General features: G+C 40.6%; 1 protein-coding gene across 2 annotated transcripts in view; it reads right to left on the reverse strand.

Annotated features, from left to right (window-relative positions):
- Positions 1-11,617, reverse strand: part of MARCHF1 (membrane associated ring-CH-type finger 1) — an 89,610-nt gene extending 77,993 nt beyond the window's left edge. The window contains exons 1-2 of one of the 2 annotated variants that reach the window (XM_045880190.3): positions 11,334-11,536; positions 10,291-11,055 (exon numbers count right to left, since the gene is read on the reverse strand). In XM_045880190.3, coding sequence (XP_045736146.1) covers positions 10,291-11,055; positions 11,334-11,527 — 959 coding nt within the window. In that variant the 5' untranslated portion in view covers positions 11,528-11,536. Of the gene's footprint in view, positions 1-10,290; positions 11,056-11,333 lie in introns of both variants that reach the window. The other variant, XM_045880189.3, reaches the window with a different exon arrangement.
- Between the last annotated feature and the right edge of the window lie 8,844 nt (positions 11,618-20,461).

Consider the following 20,461-nt stretch of genomic DNA (forward strand, 5'->3'; position numbering starts at 1 on the left):
CTGTCTCTCAAGCAGTATGTTCTCTCAATAGTAAAGGATACTATAATCTACCGATCTCTAAATCAGAAACTTGAGATCAGATACATATGTAAGTTATCATCAAATACTGTTTGATTTACTTTCATAATACTTAAAAAACCTGTCTACTTCTCTTTTTTTAACTATTTTTTTAAAGATTTATTTATTTATTTAAGAGAACGAGAGAGGCGCTCATGCCCGTGAGCCAGGAATGGGATAGAGGGAGAGAAACTTCAGGCAGATTCCCTGATGAGCGTGGAGCCCCATGGTGGGGCTTGATCACATGATCCATGAAATCATGACCTGAGCCGAAACCAAGAGTTGGAAGCTTAACGGAATGAGCGACGGAGGCGCCCCTCCATCTAGTTCTTTTTATTCTCACATCCACCATCAGCTCTTCCCTGGGACACATCTGTGTCTTTCTAATTGGTTTCCTTTCCCTTCAGTCTTGCCTTCTCTGGTCTGTTTTCCAAAAGAAGCTTGAGTGGTCTTCCAGAACACTAAGGTGACAGTGTCGTTCTTTTTCCTTAAAAGTCCATAGAAATTTACCCTTGGCATTAAAACACAGTCTAAACTCCTAACTGTGGTTGATAAAGAATTCCATGGTTGACTACCGTTCCCCTCCTACTACTTGCTGCAAGGCCACAATGACGTCCTTTTATGCCTGATCTCATGCATCTCTGGGTGTTCATATACGCCATACCTTTTCCTGGAACAGGTTATCCCTTCTCTCTGCTTAACTTACTCTCATTTGGATTTCTTCTTTATTGTTGATTTCTCAGGGAAATCTGTTTTTTCTATTAGATGCAATGTGTTACTTTATCTTCATTCATGGATTTTTTTTTTTTTTTACATTTGCCTGTTTAAATTATTTGTTTTACTAACTGGAATATAAGTTAATGAGCGATGGGACCATTAATATATTTTTCATTGTATTTCCAGCTTCTAGAACACTCCTTGATACAGATTAAAATTCCCAACAAATAGTTGTTAACTGTGTGAATGAATGAATAAATGAGTACACAGATATGATGACAGGGATAAGAAGGGTCTATTTTAAGCATAATTCTCTTAGGATCTCAGGCCTATTATTAAAAAATTATCTGAATCAATCTTACAAATGCTAGTGATTTGTCAAAAAGCATGATTGTGTTGCCCTTGGAATGTAGTTTTATGCTATGAATATTTTGAGTTTTAGAAATGTTCTCTTTCCATTTTCCCACACTTGGTGTAATGTTATTGTAAACTATAAGAATTAAACAAGTCATTATTCACCACGACCAAGTGGGATTTATCCCTGGGCTGCAAGGTTGGTTCAACATCTGCAAATCAATCAACGTGATACAATACATTAATAAAAGAAAGGAGAAGAACCATATGATCCTCTCAATAGATGCAGAAAAAGCATTTGACAAAGTACAGCATCCTTTCTTGATCAAAACTCTTCAGAGTATAGGGATAGACAGTACATACCTCAATATCATAAAAGGCATCTATGATAAACCCACAGCGAATATCATTCTCAATGGTGAAAAACTGAGACCTTTCCCCCTAAGGTCAGGAACACGGCAGGGATGTCCACTATCACCACTGCTATTCAACATAGTATTAGAAGTCCTAGCCACAGCAATCAGACAACAAAAAGAAATCAAAGGCATCCAAATTGGCAAAGAAGAAGTCAAACTCTCATGCTTTGCAGATGATATGATACTTTATGTGGAAAACCTAAAAGACTCCACCCCAAAAGTGCTAGAACTCATACAGGAATTCAGTAAAGTGGCAGGATATAAAATCAATACACAGAAATCAGTGGCATTCCTATACACCAACAACAAGACAAAAGAAAGAGAAATTAAGGAGTCAATCCCATTTACAACTGCACCCAAAACCATAAGATACCTAGGCATAAGTCTAACCAAAGAGGCAAAGGATCTGTACTCAGAAAACTATAAAATACTCATGAAAGAAATTGAGGAAGACACAAACAAATGGAAAAATGTTCCATGCTCATGGATTGGAAGAACAAATATTGGGAAGATGTCAATGCTACCTAGAGCAATCTACACATTCAATGCAATCCCCATCAAAATACCATCCACTTTTTTCAAAGAAATGGAACAGATAATCCTAAAATTTGTATGGAACCAGAAAAGACCCCAAATAGCCAAAGGAATGTTGAAAAAGAAAAGCAAAGCTGGCGACATCACAATTCCGGACTTCAAGCTCTATTACAAAGCTGTCATCATCAAGACAGCATGGTACTGGCACAAAAAGAGACACATAGACCAATGGAACAGAATAGAGAGCCCAGAAATGGACACTCAACTCTATGTTCAACTAATCTTCGACAAAGCAGGAAGAATGTCCAATGGAAAAAAGACAGTCTCTTCAACAAATGGTGTTGGCAAAATTGGACAGCCAAATGCAAAAGAATGAAACTGGACCATTTCCTTACACCACACACAAAAATAGACTCAAATGGTTGAAAGACCTCAATGTGAGACAGGAGTCCATAAACATCCTAAAGGAGAACACAGGCAGCAACCTCTTTGACCTCAGCAGCAGCAACTTCTTCCTAGAAATATGGCCAAAGGCAAGGGAAGCAAGGGCAAAAATGAACTATTGGGACTTCATCAAGATCAAAAGCTTTTGCACAGCAAAAGAAACAGTCAACAAAACCAAAAGACAACGGACAGAATGGGAGAAGATATTTGCAAATGACATATCAGATAAAGGGCTAGTATCCAAAATCTATAAAGAACTTCTGAAACTCAACACCCAAAGAACAAATGATCCAATCAAGAAATGGGCAGAAGACATGAACAGACATTTTCCCAAAGAAGACATCCAAATGGCCAACAGACACATGAAAAAGTGCTCAACATTGCTCGGCATCAGGGAAATCCAAATCAAAACCTCAATGAGATATCACCTCACACCAGTCAGAATGGCTAAAATTAACAAGTCAGGAAACGACAGATGTTGGCGGGGCTGTGGAGAAAGGGGAACCCTCCCACACTGTTGGTGGGAATGCAAGCTGGTGCAGCCACTCTGGAAAACAGTATGGAGGTTCCTCAAAGAGTTGAAAATAGAGCTACCATACGACCCAGCAATTGCACTACTGGGTATTTACCCCAAAGATACAAATGTAGGCATCCGAAGGGGTACGTGCACCCTGATGTTTATAGCAGCAATGTCCACAATAGCCAAACTGTGGAAAGAGCCAAGATGTCCATCGATAGATGAATGGATAAAGAAGAAGTGGTATATATATATACAATGGAATATTATGCAGCCATCAAAAGGAATGAAATCTTGCCATTTACAATGACGTGGATGGAACTGGAGGGTGTTATGCTGAGCGAAATAAGTCAATCAGAGAAAGACATGTATCATATGACCTCATTGATCTGAGGAATTCTTAATCTCGGGAAACAAACGGAGGGTTGCTGGAGTGGTGGGGGGTGGGAGGGATGGGGTGACTGGGTGATAGACATTGGGGAGGGTATTGCTATGGTGAGCACTGTGAAGTGTGCAAGATGTTGAATCACAGATCTATACCTCTGAAACAAGTAATACATTATATGTGAAAAAAAAAAAGAAGAAGAAGAAGAAGATAGCAGGAGGGGAAGAATGAAGGGGGGGAATCAGAAAGGGAGACGAGCCATGAGAGATAATGGACTCTGAGAAACAAACTGAGGGATCTGGGGTGGGAGGATGGGTTAGCGTGGTGATGGGTATTAAAGATGGGTATTGTTTGCATATAACACCCAGTGTTCCATGCACGTTCTGCATGGAACACTGGGTGTTATATGCAAACAATGAATCATAGAACACTGCATCAAAAACTAATGATGTAATGTATGGGGATTAACGTAACATAATAAAAAAAAGAATTAAGTCAAAAAATAGACAATTTTTACCATTTTCTCATTTTCCTCAAAAACTTTTCTTAATGAAAAAAATGAGAATATGCATAATGAAGGCTATAGCAAAACTATATAAAGTATACCTTCAAACTCACCATCCAACCCAAGCTAGACTAGAACATTATCAGAAGTTATTTACTTTTGGGCTCTTCCTCTTTTAAATAAGCCATTGATGGAATTAAATATATCTTATTTGTTTTACCCTGTACCACCCAATTCCCATTGTTCCCCATGACTTTTGCATCTCCTCTTTTAGCATTCTCTAATTTTGAAGCCATTCCAAGAATTCTTTTTGGCAATTGCTGTATTCTGAGTACTATAGAGAGCACAAAAGAGGGATAAGATATAATTCCTACTTCAAGGATCTTAGTCTATAGGAAACAGAGAACTAACACGTGAAGCTGCTGGAAATTAAGTGAATTCTAAGTAATTGCTCCCAACTACAAAAGGTTATGGGAATCCGAAGAAAGGAAAGATCACTGTGGACCAGGGTAGTTTGGGAAAGCTTTATGGAGAGGATAAAAATGAGATGAGTGTTGAAACATACCTAAATGTGGGCATTTGGAGAGGAAGGGAAAAACACTGGGAAGAGGGAGAGTCGCATTGGATGGTAGTTGAGTGCTACTGTTTTGTTTGTTTTTTCTTGCTTAGAATTCTTGTCCCACTTTTTCTGGTACTAATGTTATTATTTTTTTTACTGAAATGTCTTTTCCCCAATTCATAAGGTCCTGGAGAGGTTGCCAAAGTCACATTTTAAATCCAACCTTCCTTCCCAAGGACTTGGTCTGCCCAATGCCACTGGTGACCGTGGTTAGCCCAAGGATGTGACCTAGGGCAGGCTAATTCTATTCCATCCCTAGGATTGCATGTGTAACTGCTTGAAGAGAACATTTCTCTTTTCTGTTAAGTCATGGCTGGTAAAATGTAAGCCTAAAGCTATCTCTGCCCACACCGTCTCTTCCCTCTACTGTACAGAGGAAGCTTGCCTGCAGTTGAAGAAAACGAGAACACACAGAGAAGGAGAACCACATTGTTTGAATCTCTGCAGTCTCTGAAGCCATCTGTATACCTGGATTTCCTATGTCTGTGGCTAATACATCCCTTTCTTGTTTAAACTCATTTGAATTGGTTTCAGTCAGTTTTACCCTGGTAGAAAGAGTCCTGACCAAAAGACGTAGTAAGCTAAAGGGTGGATGTGGAGAAAGAACAGAAGTATAAAGAAGGATCAAAATGGGACAGTAACAATGAGAAAGAGAGCACAGACCAAAAGCAGTATCTGGAGGAACAAAAGATAGGACTTGGTTAGAGACTGGGTATAACCAGTGCAGGAGAAAAAGAGTCAAAAACTAGAAATTCCGGGTATTTGTGAGCTCATGGATAAAAATGGGGGTTGTTGCGATGAGGAAGTGGGTTTGCAGAGACACAATAGGCAAACCATGACATCTGAGTTCCTGGTAAAGTTGGGGCTTTGTCAGTCTATGGTTTTAGTAAGATGACCAGCACTTACCGGTACAACAGGGTGAACTACAAGAAGGTAACCTAACTTTGCTTTGTGTCAGCATTCAATAGAATATGACAGAAAACTGTAATTATGCTTCCCAAACTCATCTTTTCTTATTTATTTACTCATTTATTTATTTTAGAGAGAGAGAGAGCACGAGCTTGCGTGCGGGGGCGGGGGGGTGGGGAGGGGCAGAGGGAGAGGGAGAAGCAAACTCCCAGCTGAGCAGGGAACCCGATATGAGGCTTGATCCCAGAACCCTGGGATCATGACCTGAGCCGAAGGCAGACGCCCAACCGACTGAGCCACCCAGGAGCCCCCAACAATCCGTATTTTAACAAGACTTGTGGTCTGTGCTAATGTCCGCTAAGGTTTAAGCACTGCTGGTGTAGAGTATGCTTTATATGTTGGTTCCATAGCAGGTGAGGTAATCTACCACATAGTGCTACCATTCCACCTTGTTAGAATAATTCCCTTAGAAAAATTCATTTTCCCTAAATCTATTCACTCAAAAATTGTATGTTGAATATATTCTATCTGCCAGGCACTGGTCCAGGCACAGTGGACACTGGAACAAAGCTCAGTCAACCACCACAATACCCACATGTAGCAATTAAAAATTATGTTATGGAAGGGATTCCCAGGAGACTTGAGTGTTGAGCATCTTGAAGGTGTCCCTAAAGAAATTACATTTCAAGCAAAAAAGAATGACTAGGAGTTAGTCTGATGAAGGGCAGAGAAGGTAATGTGAAGGCATTCTAGGCCCTGAAAGGGACAAGCCTAGGCACTCTCAGGGAACTGAAGACAGACCAGCACCAACAGGTCTTCATTAGTCATGGGTGTTGAAGCCAGAGAGGCAGATCTGATAGACAGATCATGCAGGGACTTGTAAATCATAGTAAAGATTTTGAACTTGCCACCAAGGGCAACGAAGAGGCCACTGAAAAGCCTCGAGCATGGGCTAATACGATATAATCCATATTTTAAATACTTTTTTCCTATGAAAAAGGCAAAGTCAGGGCGCCTGAGTGGCTCAGTCCTTAAGCGTCTGCCTCGGCTCAGGTCATGATCCCAGGGTCCTGGGATCGAGCCCCGCATCGGGCTCCCTGCTCAGCGGGGAGCCTGCTTCTCCCTCCCCCACTCCCCCTGCTTGTGTTCCCTCTCCTGCTATGTCTCTCTCTGTCAAACAAATGAATAAAATCTTAAAAAAAAAAAAAAGACAAAGCCTTTCCCACTACACAGCTATGGGTGTAACAGCATGATGACTTAAATTCCCTGTAAGCTGTAATTGGCTAGTAGAGAAACTTTCTCTGAATAAGGCTTTGAGGAGAGTGGGAAAGAGTGTAGGGTGCCCAGGCAGGGGCCCAATGCCAGGAACAGAAAAGGAGGAAGGGCTTAGGAGCTTTTTCTGCTTTGTGGTTATGACCGAGGCTGGTTCTGCCCATGCATGTCTGAAGCAGCGGGAGTGCAAGTTCATAGGCAATTGCTGCCTCTCTCCCTTGCACAGGGGACCCTGGTGCTCAGGCTGTGTCCACCTGGAGGCCTTTTTCCTGCATACGATTTCATTCAGAGATTTCATTCACTTCCCAGTCATCACAGTTACCTGCCTGAGAATGACACCCAAATTTATATGTCCTCCCTGGCCTTGAGAAGATTTTCATTATTAGCGTCTTTGTGCCATTGCCCCGTGCTAATATGTCATGTTAATAACAATTGCAGATATGCAATTGTTTCGTGGCGATCTGTGTACAGTTCACTAATGCTTGAACAATTCTACAGAACCAGCTGTGACTGCTCTCGTGCCCCTCAGGGACATGTCTCAGATTGTGTGCTGGACAGCTGACCCTGCAATATCACTGCAACCACAAAGAGCCTGCCTACGATGGAGCTCATCACGTATTTCCCAATCCGCCTCCCTCTGACCTCTTCTGCCTTTGTCAGTAAGAGCAGCATTTCCTGTCTCCCAAGTTCCAAGGTGTGGAGTCACCCCTGACTCCTTTGTCTTACGCTCTCACAAATTCCAAGCACCAGGATTGTTTCCAATCACTGGATGGAATGACAGCATACCATGTGTTCCTCCCTTTCATTACCCTTTATCTTCCTAATCCTACTTACCTCAAAGCAGGATACATTCTAACTTACTGCAACTTGTGCTCCTAAATCTAGGTTCCTTTCCCAATACACCCCCAGGGACGTGGTGAATGTATATGTTATTCTCCATCAGGCCTATTTTATTGAGCAAAGGATGCTCTGTATTATTTTTTGCAGCAAAATCTTTTTTTCCTAAAGGGATAATGTCGAACCCCATTATATACAAGAGATAAACATGCAACTTCTGTGACTGAAGATGGGCTAAGGGGAGCACGATCCCCCTGATCTGTTCTCAGCTTCTGAGGCAGCCTCTTTGGTACCCAAAGGCTCATTGAGCCAGTTTGAAAACAAAGATGTAGAGAACACATATCTTCTTTGGAAAGATATGCATGTTTTCTCTACAAAGTCTTTAAAAAAAATTTTTTTTTTTTTAGTTGTTATCTATGTAAACTTTCCAACCCAGTCATAGAAGTTCACACAAAATTCTTCAGTGCAGAGTGTCATTCCCTCATCTCTGTCTGGGCTCATGGTGTTCCCTGCCCTGGGTGCCTGGAATGCCCAGCATGCATCTCTGACAATTTAATTCTACTTTTCTTGGTCCCAATCCTACCTCTTAATGGGGTTTCCAGATTGTTCCAGCTCTCAGAAGTTTTTCTGTCTTCAAATTTCTGCAGTATTCCTTTTGTTTTGTTTTAATTCACCCTGTACTATCTTGAATTTGTATCTTTTCGGATGTGTGTTCAATTTCTCCCACTAGATAACAGGCCACTTAACAGGAAGAATCAAGTCTTTTGTTGCTTTTTGCCCTCAGCGTCCAGTATAATACACAGTCCCTGTATTTGCTTAGTGGGTGTATTTTGATGACAACCCACAGCAAGAAATAATAAGAATAGGTCCATTGATCTCCCTTTCATTAATAGAAGTCTAAGTTAAATATCCTGTCTTTGAAAATGTTCTTCCAGAGCAGTGCTTTTAAGTTAGGAGAATCAGCCACTATGACTTTAACTGCAAGCATTACTTTTTTTCTCCAATCACTATTAAACTCACAACTAGCTTCTTTCATTAAATTATGTTGGAAGTAGATTCGGGGAATGACAACAGATGGCTGTAAGTGGGGAGTTCTTGGTTGAGACTGGAAATACTGTTTTATCCCATACCCCAACATTTTAGCAAAGTCACACTTAAATCATATTCCAAAGATTACAAGAAACTTACATTACCATATAATTCAAATGGCGTCACTTCTTTGAGATGTCTGAGCATGTTGTACCTGGCTCTCTCCACCTCTCCCCACCATCTCCACTACCTGCTCCCCACATTCATCACACCCTGGCCACAGCAGCCCACTTTCAGTCCCCTGGATTGCCAAACTCCTTCCCTCCTCCTGGCTTGGTGTAGTGGCCCTTTCTGCCTGAATGGTCCTCCCGTTTCTTTCCTTGATCAATGCCTGTCATTCTCGAGCCTCAGTCAGCTTGGCTGACTCTTTTAAGAGAGTTCTCTGATCTCCCTGAGTAGGTGAAGCTTCCTTGTTGTGGGCTTTCATAGTCCTTATCACAATTGTAATTGTACATCAACTGTGAAATAGTTTCTTTTGTTTCTCCGTTCCCCCTTAGACAGTAAGCTCTAAGATGTCAGAGACTATATAAATCTCAGGCACTGTAACATTTCCAATGCCGAGAATTGATGCATAACAGGTGCTTGAATGAATAAATCAATGAGCATTTTATGAAAATCTTATAAAACATTCTGAGAAATAAACTATTATTATTTACATCCAGGCCTCAAACCTCCTTGTCCTGTCTTGAATGGATACTGGCAACATTCTCGGGGTCACGTTATTGGCAGGAGGCACACATACATGTTTTATAAAGTAACTTTAACTTTCATAAAACAAGCCCAAACAACCAAGCATTATGCAACAAAACAACAAAACTTAACCAACTTAAATGACTAGGGGATAACATGAACACATAAAACTATCTGTTTTGTTTAAAATGATCTGACTTGTGCATACTAGCATGGATATTCCTATAATTCTTATTCACTTTAAGTTATTTTGAAAATGTATACGGTTGGGGAAAAAATGGCAAGAAAGGAGTCTCATAGCTATGAAATATCTACATGTTGAAACCTTTCAGTACATGATTATCACTAAAGTTGATGTGTTCTCTTCCCTGAAGGCTCCAGCAATCCCACTGATATGTCCATGACCTGTTTCTGTGGCCTTTCAGTCTTGAAATACCCTGCTGAGTCAGACAACTGGAGAACAAATTAGCACCAACTGCAGAGATTTTTCTGATTAAAAAAAAAAAATCTGACCTTAAAAAAACCCAAGCCTTGAATATCTTTCTGTCAGGATGCTAACAGTTCACCGAATTTGCATTAAAGGATCTAGGGTTTCATACACTCTCACTCGTCTTTCCTCCACTGGTCTTGTCTTAACTTGAATGGGTACCAGACCCAACTGGCTTGTCAGTACATTTACCAGGATAACTCACTATCCAATTGAGGGAAGAGTAAAGGGGACATCTAATTCTATTCTGGAACAGCTTTCAAACCCATGGATGCTTCCCTATTATTTCTTCCCATTCCCACAGCTGCCTTTTCTTGTTTTATCACCTTATATACAATCAGACAAATAACAGTATGAATACATGTTATGTTTTGAGGGGAGAGGTCAAACACACGCCTAACTCACAGTGGGAAGAAATGCATGTGGATGGCATCAAGTCTTTCTCTACAGTGACTGACCTGCACATTTTTAAATTATCAGACCCGTCATGGTAGGTGGCAGGAGGCTTCTGCACAGAGTTATTCACCTGGAACGTGGCAGCGTCCACATACTTGCCACCTTCGGCTACTGCCAATATATCAGTGCTGCAGTCAGCTTCTGAAAGTCTTTTCTGGATGGTTTCATATTGCCCAAGACGATGCAAGAGCTGCAGATCCCTGTGGTGGTACCTGCCTTTGCTCTCCTCGTGCTCCCTTGAGGATCTCTTAATCTCAAAGGATCCTTGTGGCAGGGAAAGACTGCATTCTTGGCACCTTATGCCCTTTCCTCTGCAGAGATTTAAAGAGCAACTTGCACATTCAGTCAGCTCTTGTTGCTTTTTCCCTTTGGATTCCACATCTACCAGATCCATTCCATGAGGAGCAGAAGGCCCATCCACGTTTCCGCATGGCTTATTGCCATTTCTCCTTCTTCTTCGTGACAGTCGGAATTTAACTTGGGCTCTTCTCTTTGCCTGAATCCAGTGAGTCTCATCTGTGGAAGATGAATCTGAAGAGTCTGCATAAAGCTCGCTCCATCTGGGGCTTGTGATTTGGAGGTGAAAATCATTTCTTCTCCCTTTTATTTGTTCTTCTGCAGGCTCATATCTCTCAGAGGCCCTCCTCCTCCTCCTAGGCCTCTGTTTTACTGATTTCTTACCAGACTCTTTCCTAGCAGGGCTCAGCACCATGACAGGGGTGCATTGCTCAAATGCATCTTCTGACATGTCATGCAAGATGGCAGATCTAGACAAAGCAGCAGGCAAAGGATGGGAGATGGGAATGGAGAGGAGAGCCACAGGAAAACAGAGAGAGAGAATGATGAAAATGATAGCATGGACCAGAAGTTGGTAAATAAAGATCAAATGAAGAAAAAGCACTAAAGGGGGAAAAATTAAGCCAGTATAAATTGTCCATGGACAATGTAAGGCAGAGGCAAGAGCCACACAGTCTCATAATATAAAAGAAGACTACAAAACATTGGTCTAAACAAGATTAAATAGGATCATTTGCTGAGCACTTACCTGCAGATGTCCTGAGTAGATGGACAGACAGACAATCTTGACTGGCTCCTGGGAGCTGTCCCTGTTGTTGGACTGCTTGCCTGGAGAAACAAGTTAGATAATTTGGCATCTTGGTTAAGGTAATACATGGTCGATATCTTGCTTTTTTTCCACATATTTAAAAAATTACAACAAACGTGGCTGCCGGCTGTCATGTTGCTCGTAACGCAGCTCACAGCATATAGGAAGTTAGAGGGTTCGTTTTGCAAAAGTAAAACTTATTTGAGGAACTTGGAACAGCTGAGATGCTGTACCACTTTGCTGTTGCTTCATTTATGAGAGAGGAAGATGATTCCACAAGTTTCTGTTCTATTTACTGTAAACATTTGAGTGGAATGGCTCCATTTGCCTTGGAAACAATGGGTAACATCTGAATATTCTATAATACAAAGGATGTAAAGGCTATTATGTGACAAGGATGATAATAACCTGGGAAGCCTAAATAATCAAATAGCCATTAGACTGCTAGATATTGCCTGGGAATCACATGAAGTCACATCAAGGCCCTATGAGATAATATATTTGGAAATGTTTTGTAATATTTTAAAGCCTATAGTTATTACTACTGTTATTTCATCATGGAAACTGATGGAATCCATCCATCACAACTTTATTGACCTTTCGTATCTTCTAACCCTGTGACGGTCCTGAGGCTATTAATAACAGAGCCTGAAATAAGGCAGATTGTTAGCACAGAGTTGAATGCATGTCACCAAACTCCTACCTTTGAAACGCATTTTCTTCACTGAATTTGACATCTTTAACCTGTTGTATTTAATACAGATGATGGTGATAAATCAAAGAATAGAATGTGCTGAGAACTGGCTGTGTGCCAGGCATCGTGCTGTGGCTTTATCAACTGTTTCCTAAATCCTCACAATAATCTCACCAGGGGGAAATAGTAACAACTAACAGTTTAGAGTGAATAGTATGTGCCAATCACTGTCAGTGAATTTTCATTTGTCTCTTCATGAATACTCATGAGAAGCGAGTGTGCTAAATGCTGTGATTATTTCCATGTTATCGGTAAGGAAACTGAGAAGTCGGTGCTGCTTCTCAGGAGTAGGTTAGAACAAGAGGTTTGGGATGAGGAATCTTGCCCTTTCGTTTGTTCTCTTACCCACCTGAGAATACACTTCTCCTTTACACAGGAGGAAACTAAGGGGGGGCCCTGACCAAGGAGATATCTATATATATATCTATATATATAGATATCTCTCTATATATCTATATATAGCTTCTAGAAGCTGGAAAAGGCTAGAAAATGGGATCTTTGCTAGACCCTCCGGAAAGAATGCAGCCCTGCTGACACCTTGATTTTGGCTCAGTGAAACCCATGTTTGACTTTGACCTCCAAAACCATAAGATAATAAAGTGCTGTTTTAATTCAAGAAGTTTGTGGTAAATTGTCAAGGAGTCATAGGAAACTAATATAGGAGATGAGACTTGAGCTAATCTAAAAGGCAAGCAGGAGTTATTAAAGAAGGGATCAAAAATATTCTAGGCAGAGGACACGGGGGCCAAGAGGGAAGGATGGCATTCTCAGCTTGCTCCACAGACTGATTTACATCTGCACACTTCTGACTTAGTATTTTTGGAGGGTTCCCTACCAATCCATGAACACTGTATTTTTAAAATACTTGAATGTCATCTTTGAACACCAGTCCATGTTTGGTTATATCTTTCAATATTTCTATCAAAACTCATTTATTTCAAATTTTTAAATTCAGATTAACTGCATCCATCGAACAGGTATATAGCCAATTTTTGTAAAATATAAGCATTTCTTTTTTTTTTTAAAGATTTTATTTATTTATTTGACAGAGAGAGACACAGCGAGAGAGGGAACACAAGCAGAGGGTGTGGGAGAGGGAGAAGCAGGCTTCCCGCGGAACAGGGAGCCCTATGCGGGGCTCGATCCCAGGACCCTGGGATCATGACCTGAGCCGAAGGCAGATGCTTAACGACTGGCCACCCAGGCGCCCCAAATACAAGCATTTCTGTACTCTATGCAGTAAGCAGTAAGTTTTATTAGACTGCATAACACTTATCCCACATACAACCACTGAGGTTAATAGGGAGTTCTGCATGCAGCAGTCGCTGAATAAAGTGAAGTTTACTACTCATTCTCTTTTAAAAAAGCAATGAATTCCAAAAGTGACCTCAAATCACTGATAATACTATAAAAGTGAACCAAAATATGTTGAGCATCGTAATGGATATCCATGGCTACTTAATGACATGTTGAAGCCAATTCTATGAAGCTGTACAGGGAAAGGATGTTGGAACAGACATAATCATAATAAAAAGTTTTATTGTCCCACAGGCCTGGGCAAATGTATGTCCTACAATGAGAAAGTGATTTGGTAATGAATAATAACGCAGCTTCCCTTTGGTAATGAATAATAACGCAGCTTCCCTTTGGAGGGTTTTTTGGTCCACCATGAGACTGAATCAAATAGCATTTGTGTCTATGAGCCTTGAGCATTTTGAAGGAAATAGAAATCATCCTTACTGTGCATCAAGAATCTTCAAACAGTTCATGTCTGATATTAGTTGATACACGTTCAGTTTGGAGGTGGGGCAGAGGTTATAGCATCAGCTACTGTAGCAGATGCCATCGATGCCCACCCCATCCCCCTGGCCTTCTTCTGCGTTCACCTGGATGCTGACTGATTCCCACTAGAGTGCCTGTGCCTCTTGGGTTCTATACCCTGGGTCTTTGGTACCATGCGCTCGCCCTTGGCTACACACAGGTGCAACCTGGAAGTGTGGCGTAAGTTAAAACCTCTGGGGACCACTCTTGGACTGAAGTCAGTGGATAAATGCTCTAGATTTTCCATTCTCCTGAAGGATAGTTCCAAAATGACTTGTAGTTTCTCAAAAGGTCCCAAGCTGGATTATGGCCCTGTTGACCCTAGCTTATCAACACACCCCTTTATTGGCATTTCCCCTTTCTCTCTGTCTTATTTTATCCAGGCCTGTAGTGCTTCCTGGGATCACTTCCTAGAAAAACTACCTGCACCCAATTAAGACAGTGGAATCTATTTGGCCAGCTGATTGGTATAAAATTAACCCAAGCGGGGCGCCTGGGTGGCTCAGTCGTTAAGCGTCTGCCTTCGGCTCAGGTCATGATTCCAGGTCCTGGGATCGAGCCCTGCATCGGGCTCCCTGCTCCGCAGGAGGTCTGCTTCTCCCTCTCCCACTCCCGCTGCTTGTGTTCCCTCTCTCGCTGTGTCTCTCTCTCTGTCAAATAAATAAATAAAATCTTTAAAAAAAAATTAACCCAAGCTTGTATGACTTTAGATTTATTCGTTTAGCAACATGAATTAAAGGTCTGTTATGTAATAGATACTATGGAGAGTTCTGGGAATAAAGAAAAGATAGCATCCTGAAGGAGCTTCTTGTTTAGTAGAAAAGAGATTCAAATGGACAAACAATTTTAATATAGTCTCGTCTATCATGATAGTCTAGTAATGGGAGTTCTGATGAAGGAAGGGCACCTCACGTAGAACGGAGCAGAGATTTAAAGGAAGTGTCCTATGGGAGATGATGTCTGAGCAAGAAAGAGTGAATGTGAACCCAGTTTTATAATGAGTGGAGGGAGGGTGTTGAGAGAGATAAGAAATGATACAAAGTCAGTATAAAGGAGTAGACAGAGATCCTGTATGTCACATTGAAATTTTTGGATTGTATCATAAAATGAATAGAAAGTCACTGATAGATATTCAGCAGCAAATAGAAATGAGTAAATTGGGGCACTAGAAAACTCACTTTGGCAGCTGAGAACTGGAAAGTCTAGGAGTGATTATAAGCAGGGGAAAGAATTAGGATTCTATATATCCAGGATGCAGCAGGGATTGGGAAAAGGGATAGTTTATTTATTTTTTTTTTATTTATTTATTTTTATTATTTATTTATTTGAGAGAGAAAGAGTGAGAGAGAGAGCAGAAGAGAGAGAGAGAGAGAGAGAGAGAGAGAGCACAAGTGGGGGAGGAGCAGAGAGAAAGGGAGAAGGAGAAGCAGACTCCCTGTTGAGCAGGGAGCTCGATGTTGGGCCCGATCCGAGGACTCGAGGATCATGACCTGAGTCGAAGGTAGATGCTTAACAGACTGAGCCACCCAGGCACTCCTGGAAAAGGGATAGTTTAAAATATAATCCTAACTGGTTGTTTTATTTTTAAATATGATAAAAATTATTTCAAAAATCAGTTGAAAAAAGTAACACAGGGAAACATCTTTAATGTCCAATGAAAAAAATTTTATTAAAGTTAAGTGGGATGAGAGGTTAGAGTACTTTTACCAGATATCAAAACATAGTATGAATCTTTAGAAATTAGGAGAATATGTATGTGGAAAACTATCTATCTATCTTCTATCTATCATCTACCTATCTATCTACCTATCTATTAGCTTTCTATTCCTTAGTACTTAATAAAGTTACATTTCAAATTTGTGGGAAAAGACCAGGTTATTAAATAAACAGCATGGGCAGAAATGACTAGTCATTCAGAAAAATGTAAAGCTGGATCCCTATTGCTTACACTGCAGTTTAGGTGGATAAAAGACTTAAATGTAGTAAAATAAAAATAAAAATATGAGAAGGAAACATAACTGAGTATGTTTATAATGTTGCGGAAGGGAATCCCTTTCTTGGGACAACATAAAATAAAAAATTAACATAGGAAAAGACAGTTAAGCATGGTAATTAAAAAAATAAAAACTTCTAATTTATAAAAAAGAAATACATACACTCACCAACATTACCCCAGACAAAACTCAAAGCCATAAATAATGCCATATTTCATAATATATATGATAGCCAAATAGTTAATTTCTATAGTACTCATAGACTTTTTACAAATTAAAAAAAAGAGAGAAATTGGTTGATCTTAGGAAAAAATGAGTAAGACACACAGACAGGTAGTTCACAGGGGAGGAACTGCACATGGCTTTTGGCCACGTGTAAAAAGATGCTCCATCTCAATAAGCAAACAAATGCAAATTCAGTTAACAATGGCATTTACTTTCACTTGTCAGATCAGCACATTAAAAAAGATTGATTAATACCTAGTGTAGCCAAAGTTGGGGACACCAAGCATTGCCATATATTGTTGAAATAATTGTAAATTGGCACAACTTATTTGGAGGGCAATTTGGTAGACTTTAATAAGGTAGAAAATGTCTATGGGATTCAAATCAGAAATTCTACTCACAAGAATCAATTTTATTAAAACACCTACAAAATTGTCTGAAGATATGTTCATTATAACAAGAATGTTCATTAGAGTATGGTTTGTCATAGTATGAAATTGGAAACAACCCAAATGTTTAGTTTCTTAACATTGAAATACATAAGCCATTTTAAGAAAAGAGATACACCACATACATGCACACACACGCTCACACAGCACACGTGTAGGATATATTTTTAAGTGAAAAGTTAAGCTTCAAAGCTGTATATAGTATGACCTCACTTGGGTAAATAATGCTTTCATGATATATGCTATCATATGAATAGGACACATTTGGAGGAGCGTACATCCATCCATTAGCAGTGACTATTTTTGTGAGGTGGGATTATGAGAACCTTTATTTTTCAGGTTATATATTTCTATAATATTTAAAAATTTAATTTTAATAAAAGGAAAAATAACTTTTTAAAGATTTGTTTATTTGAGAGAGAGAGAGAGAGAGAGAGAGTGGCAGGGAGGGGTGGGGGGAGAAGTAGAGAGAGTCTCAAGCAGACTTTTTGCTGAGCGTGGAGCCCAATGCGGTGGTTTGATCTCACGAACGAACCCGTGATCATGATCGGCCCAAACCAAGAGTCGGACACTCAACTGATTGAGCCACTCCCGTGCCCCAACTTTTTAATCATATTAACGGTGATGTCATAAATGATAACTATTAATATAAAAAATCAGGATTGGTATTTTTTTCTCTAATATTTAAGTGATAAAGTCGTTGCTTATTTAGGGTCTTGGTATTCCACTTTCATTCTTCAATTACATGTACTCAGCATGGTATCTACGTAAAAGAATTGTTATGATGGTAACATGAAATCACTGATCAGATAACTGCTTTGTGGAATGTACAAGAGTTGTAGTCAGATGCTAATCATGAAATATTAGAATTCTTTTTATTCATTCCCAGCAAATCATGTTTTCTCCCCACAGTGGACTCAATGGTATCCTCTCATTCAGAGAGAAGACACAGAACAGTCTAAGGTCAGTGATTCTCGATCCTGGCTAAAAATTAGAATCACTGGGGAAGTTTTCAAATAAATACCTCTAACTGGGCCTGATTCCAGAAGCTTTTGAAGAATGGACCCCCGGGGTACAGGACCTGACCATCAGTATTTTTAAAAGCTGCCCCACTGACTCAATGTGCAGCCAAAGTTAAGAACCACTGGCTTAGGTCAAAGGGGATACAATTTTACTTCTAATTTCATATTAGATATTTTATTTTTCCTGAGACTCCAGTGGTAATATTCTTGAAAGCTTGATTTTTTTGAGAGAGAAAAGTGTTTTCTAAATTCTCAAATCTCATGTTTATACATCTAGAAGAGATCTTGGACTTCAGGGCATAGTTTTACTACAATCTATAGTGTGGGGAGATAAAGGGTATAACTTTAAATCAATACTTTACAGGAAGAATAATTACTCTCTGCTCACTACTACCTGCTGCTGAAGAACAGGAGAGGGAGAGAAGAATGAAGGGTGAAATTCCAGTGTCTTCCTTCCCCATTTATCCACGCTGGGTTGAACATGGTTTGGGAGAAGGGGTGGGGGCAGGACAGGGTATATGCAAACCTCACCAGGAGATGGCTGTGGGAAAACCAGGAGAATGATGTTTGTTCTTCTTTTCCCTGGAAAGACTGCAATGTCTTTCAGATTAGCTTTTCAGTGGGCAAGGGAGGTGCCTGATATATCACCTGCATGGTTGGGTAGAAGTGACAGAGGCAGCTGTGCCAGTTTCCCATTCTTCCAGAATGGGTAGAGTGAGGAAATCCAGATGTCTTGTGCTTTGGTGAGTGTGTGTGAAAGATAGCTGAGGTTGCTAGCCTGGGGAAGTAAGCAAGGGTCAACGAGAGTACAAGTCAATGGGACTTTGTAACAGAAAGCCACAGAAAAGACTACCAGGCAAAAGGCCTGGCAATGCCAGTGAAAGCTCAAATGGGTTGGAAGATCAGAGCCCTGCTTGACTGTAACAAAGAGCCAGTCACCAGGTCTTGGTGCCTTAGCAATAGTAGTAAAACCTGCAGTAAAAACCTAGTAAAAACCTGCGTATAGAACTCTAAAGAGAGCTCCGTGCCCTAGTGTATTCTGAAAATTGAAGGGATAATGGGAAGAAACCTTGAAAGACTGGATGTGATGAAGTTTTGAACTGGGAGAGACTGATACCTTTTTCTGAAAAAAAAAAAAAAAAATCAAGTTTTCCATATCAGCCATAAGGAGAACTCAAGAGGAAGATACAGGGAATGAGATTACTTTTAGAAAGTCACATGTTTTTTTCCCCCTGTATTGTGCAAAATTTACCACACTTCACCCTGGGGTCCATGTGGGATCCCTAGGAAACTGTGTAACATTGTGCTACATCTGTAGCATTGGCTGATTACAAAATCTAGATATAGAAGAAAGCAATCTTGAAGTTGGGTCTATAATCTTGCAGATTAGAAATGGTGCATTAAGAAAGATGCAGGCCAGACAAAAAGAAAAGAGTGGTATGACAAGTTGTCTTAATGCTCCTTTTGGCACACCAGGTTTTGGGAAAAACTGAAAATCCTTTCAAAAAAACGAAAGACAAATCTCCCTTTGGCAATTCACAACATTAGGGGTGAGGCTTAGAGGGAGGCTAGATTCTTTGAGAATCTAGGAGAAAGGAAAATTTCTCCTTTCTAAAGGAGAAACTAATGGTGCAGAATCAAGCTTGCCTTGAGAGGCCCTGGAAAGCCAGCAAGTGGGGCCCAACTGGTCTACAGAGGCCAAGCTATGCCAGCCTACATATCCTGTTGAAACAGACAGTTGAAAACAGAGATGGAACGGTGATTGTCAGCAGGGAGGGCACAGCAGGGGATTTGTTCTGAAGTACCAGCTCATGTCACTTTCTCCTTCTTAAAAGCCATCCATACCTATTGATATAGATCAGATCCAAGATGAGCTTGGGCGGCAGTCAAGATTGAACCCCTGGGAGCAGGAGATGATAAGGCTGATTCTGAGAGGAAGGAACGTCTCTTGGGGGGAATAAATAGACACCATTCTGTGAAGAAGTTGAGGACCCATCATGGTACCCAAGCTACCTTGTAAAAGGTACACATCCTGGGAGATAGAGAAACAGATTCAGGCAGTTGCCTTTGGTACCCCATGTCACATCTCAGTCCACTTCTGATAACTGCAGCCCTAGAGAACAATTCCTTTGTGAGCACCAACTGACCTCCTGGTGAGAATGTCCCATCTCAAGGGAGTGCAACCTAGTTTCTACTCCTAAAACAATGGAAACCCACTTGGCTCTGTACAAGCCTGAGTGCAAGGGAAATAATACCTCTAGGGACAAACTCAAAAATATGGGAGTCAGAAGCTTGTGGAAAAATGATCCATCCTTTCTGTCAGATACAGAATTCAGAAAGACACTTTGGATATCTCTCAGGAGTCCCATTAGAATCATAGCTGACTTCAAAATGCACCCTTAAATTAACTTTTTACTCACTCTTTTCTCATGTTTCCTAATTCCTCATTGATGATTCCTGGGATAACTTCTGAAATACACCAACTGCACTAAAAGTCTTGTCAGCAGTACTGCTTTGAGGGGAACCCAGACTGAGAGATAGTTGGTAGCAGAAATAGTACCATAATGCAGACCCACAAGAAAGAATGTAGGAGCTGGGTCACTCATTATCAAACTTCACAGGGAACTCTTTGCTGGTAGTAAGTGGGATGGTGATGTCTAGTGAACTGTAGCCTCACAAGCACTGGGTTGGCTGAGGCACAGGTGACGGGGAAGCAAGCAGTAGCTCTGGAATTTGTATTATCCAATGGTAATTAGGATATGCAGTTGCCTGGCTTTGTTAACTGCCTTGGGAACTTCCATGA

The sequence above is a fragment of the Mirounga angustirostris genome, unplaced genomic scaffold, assembly GCF_029215605.1.
Source record: "Mirounga angustirostris isolate CCGP_5_RB_7025 unplaced genomic scaffold, mMirAng1.0.hap1 SCAF_2, whole genome shotgun sequence".
Lineage (NCBI taxonomy): Eukaryota > Metazoa > Chordata > Mammalia > Carnivora > Phocidae > Mirounga > Mirounga angustirostris.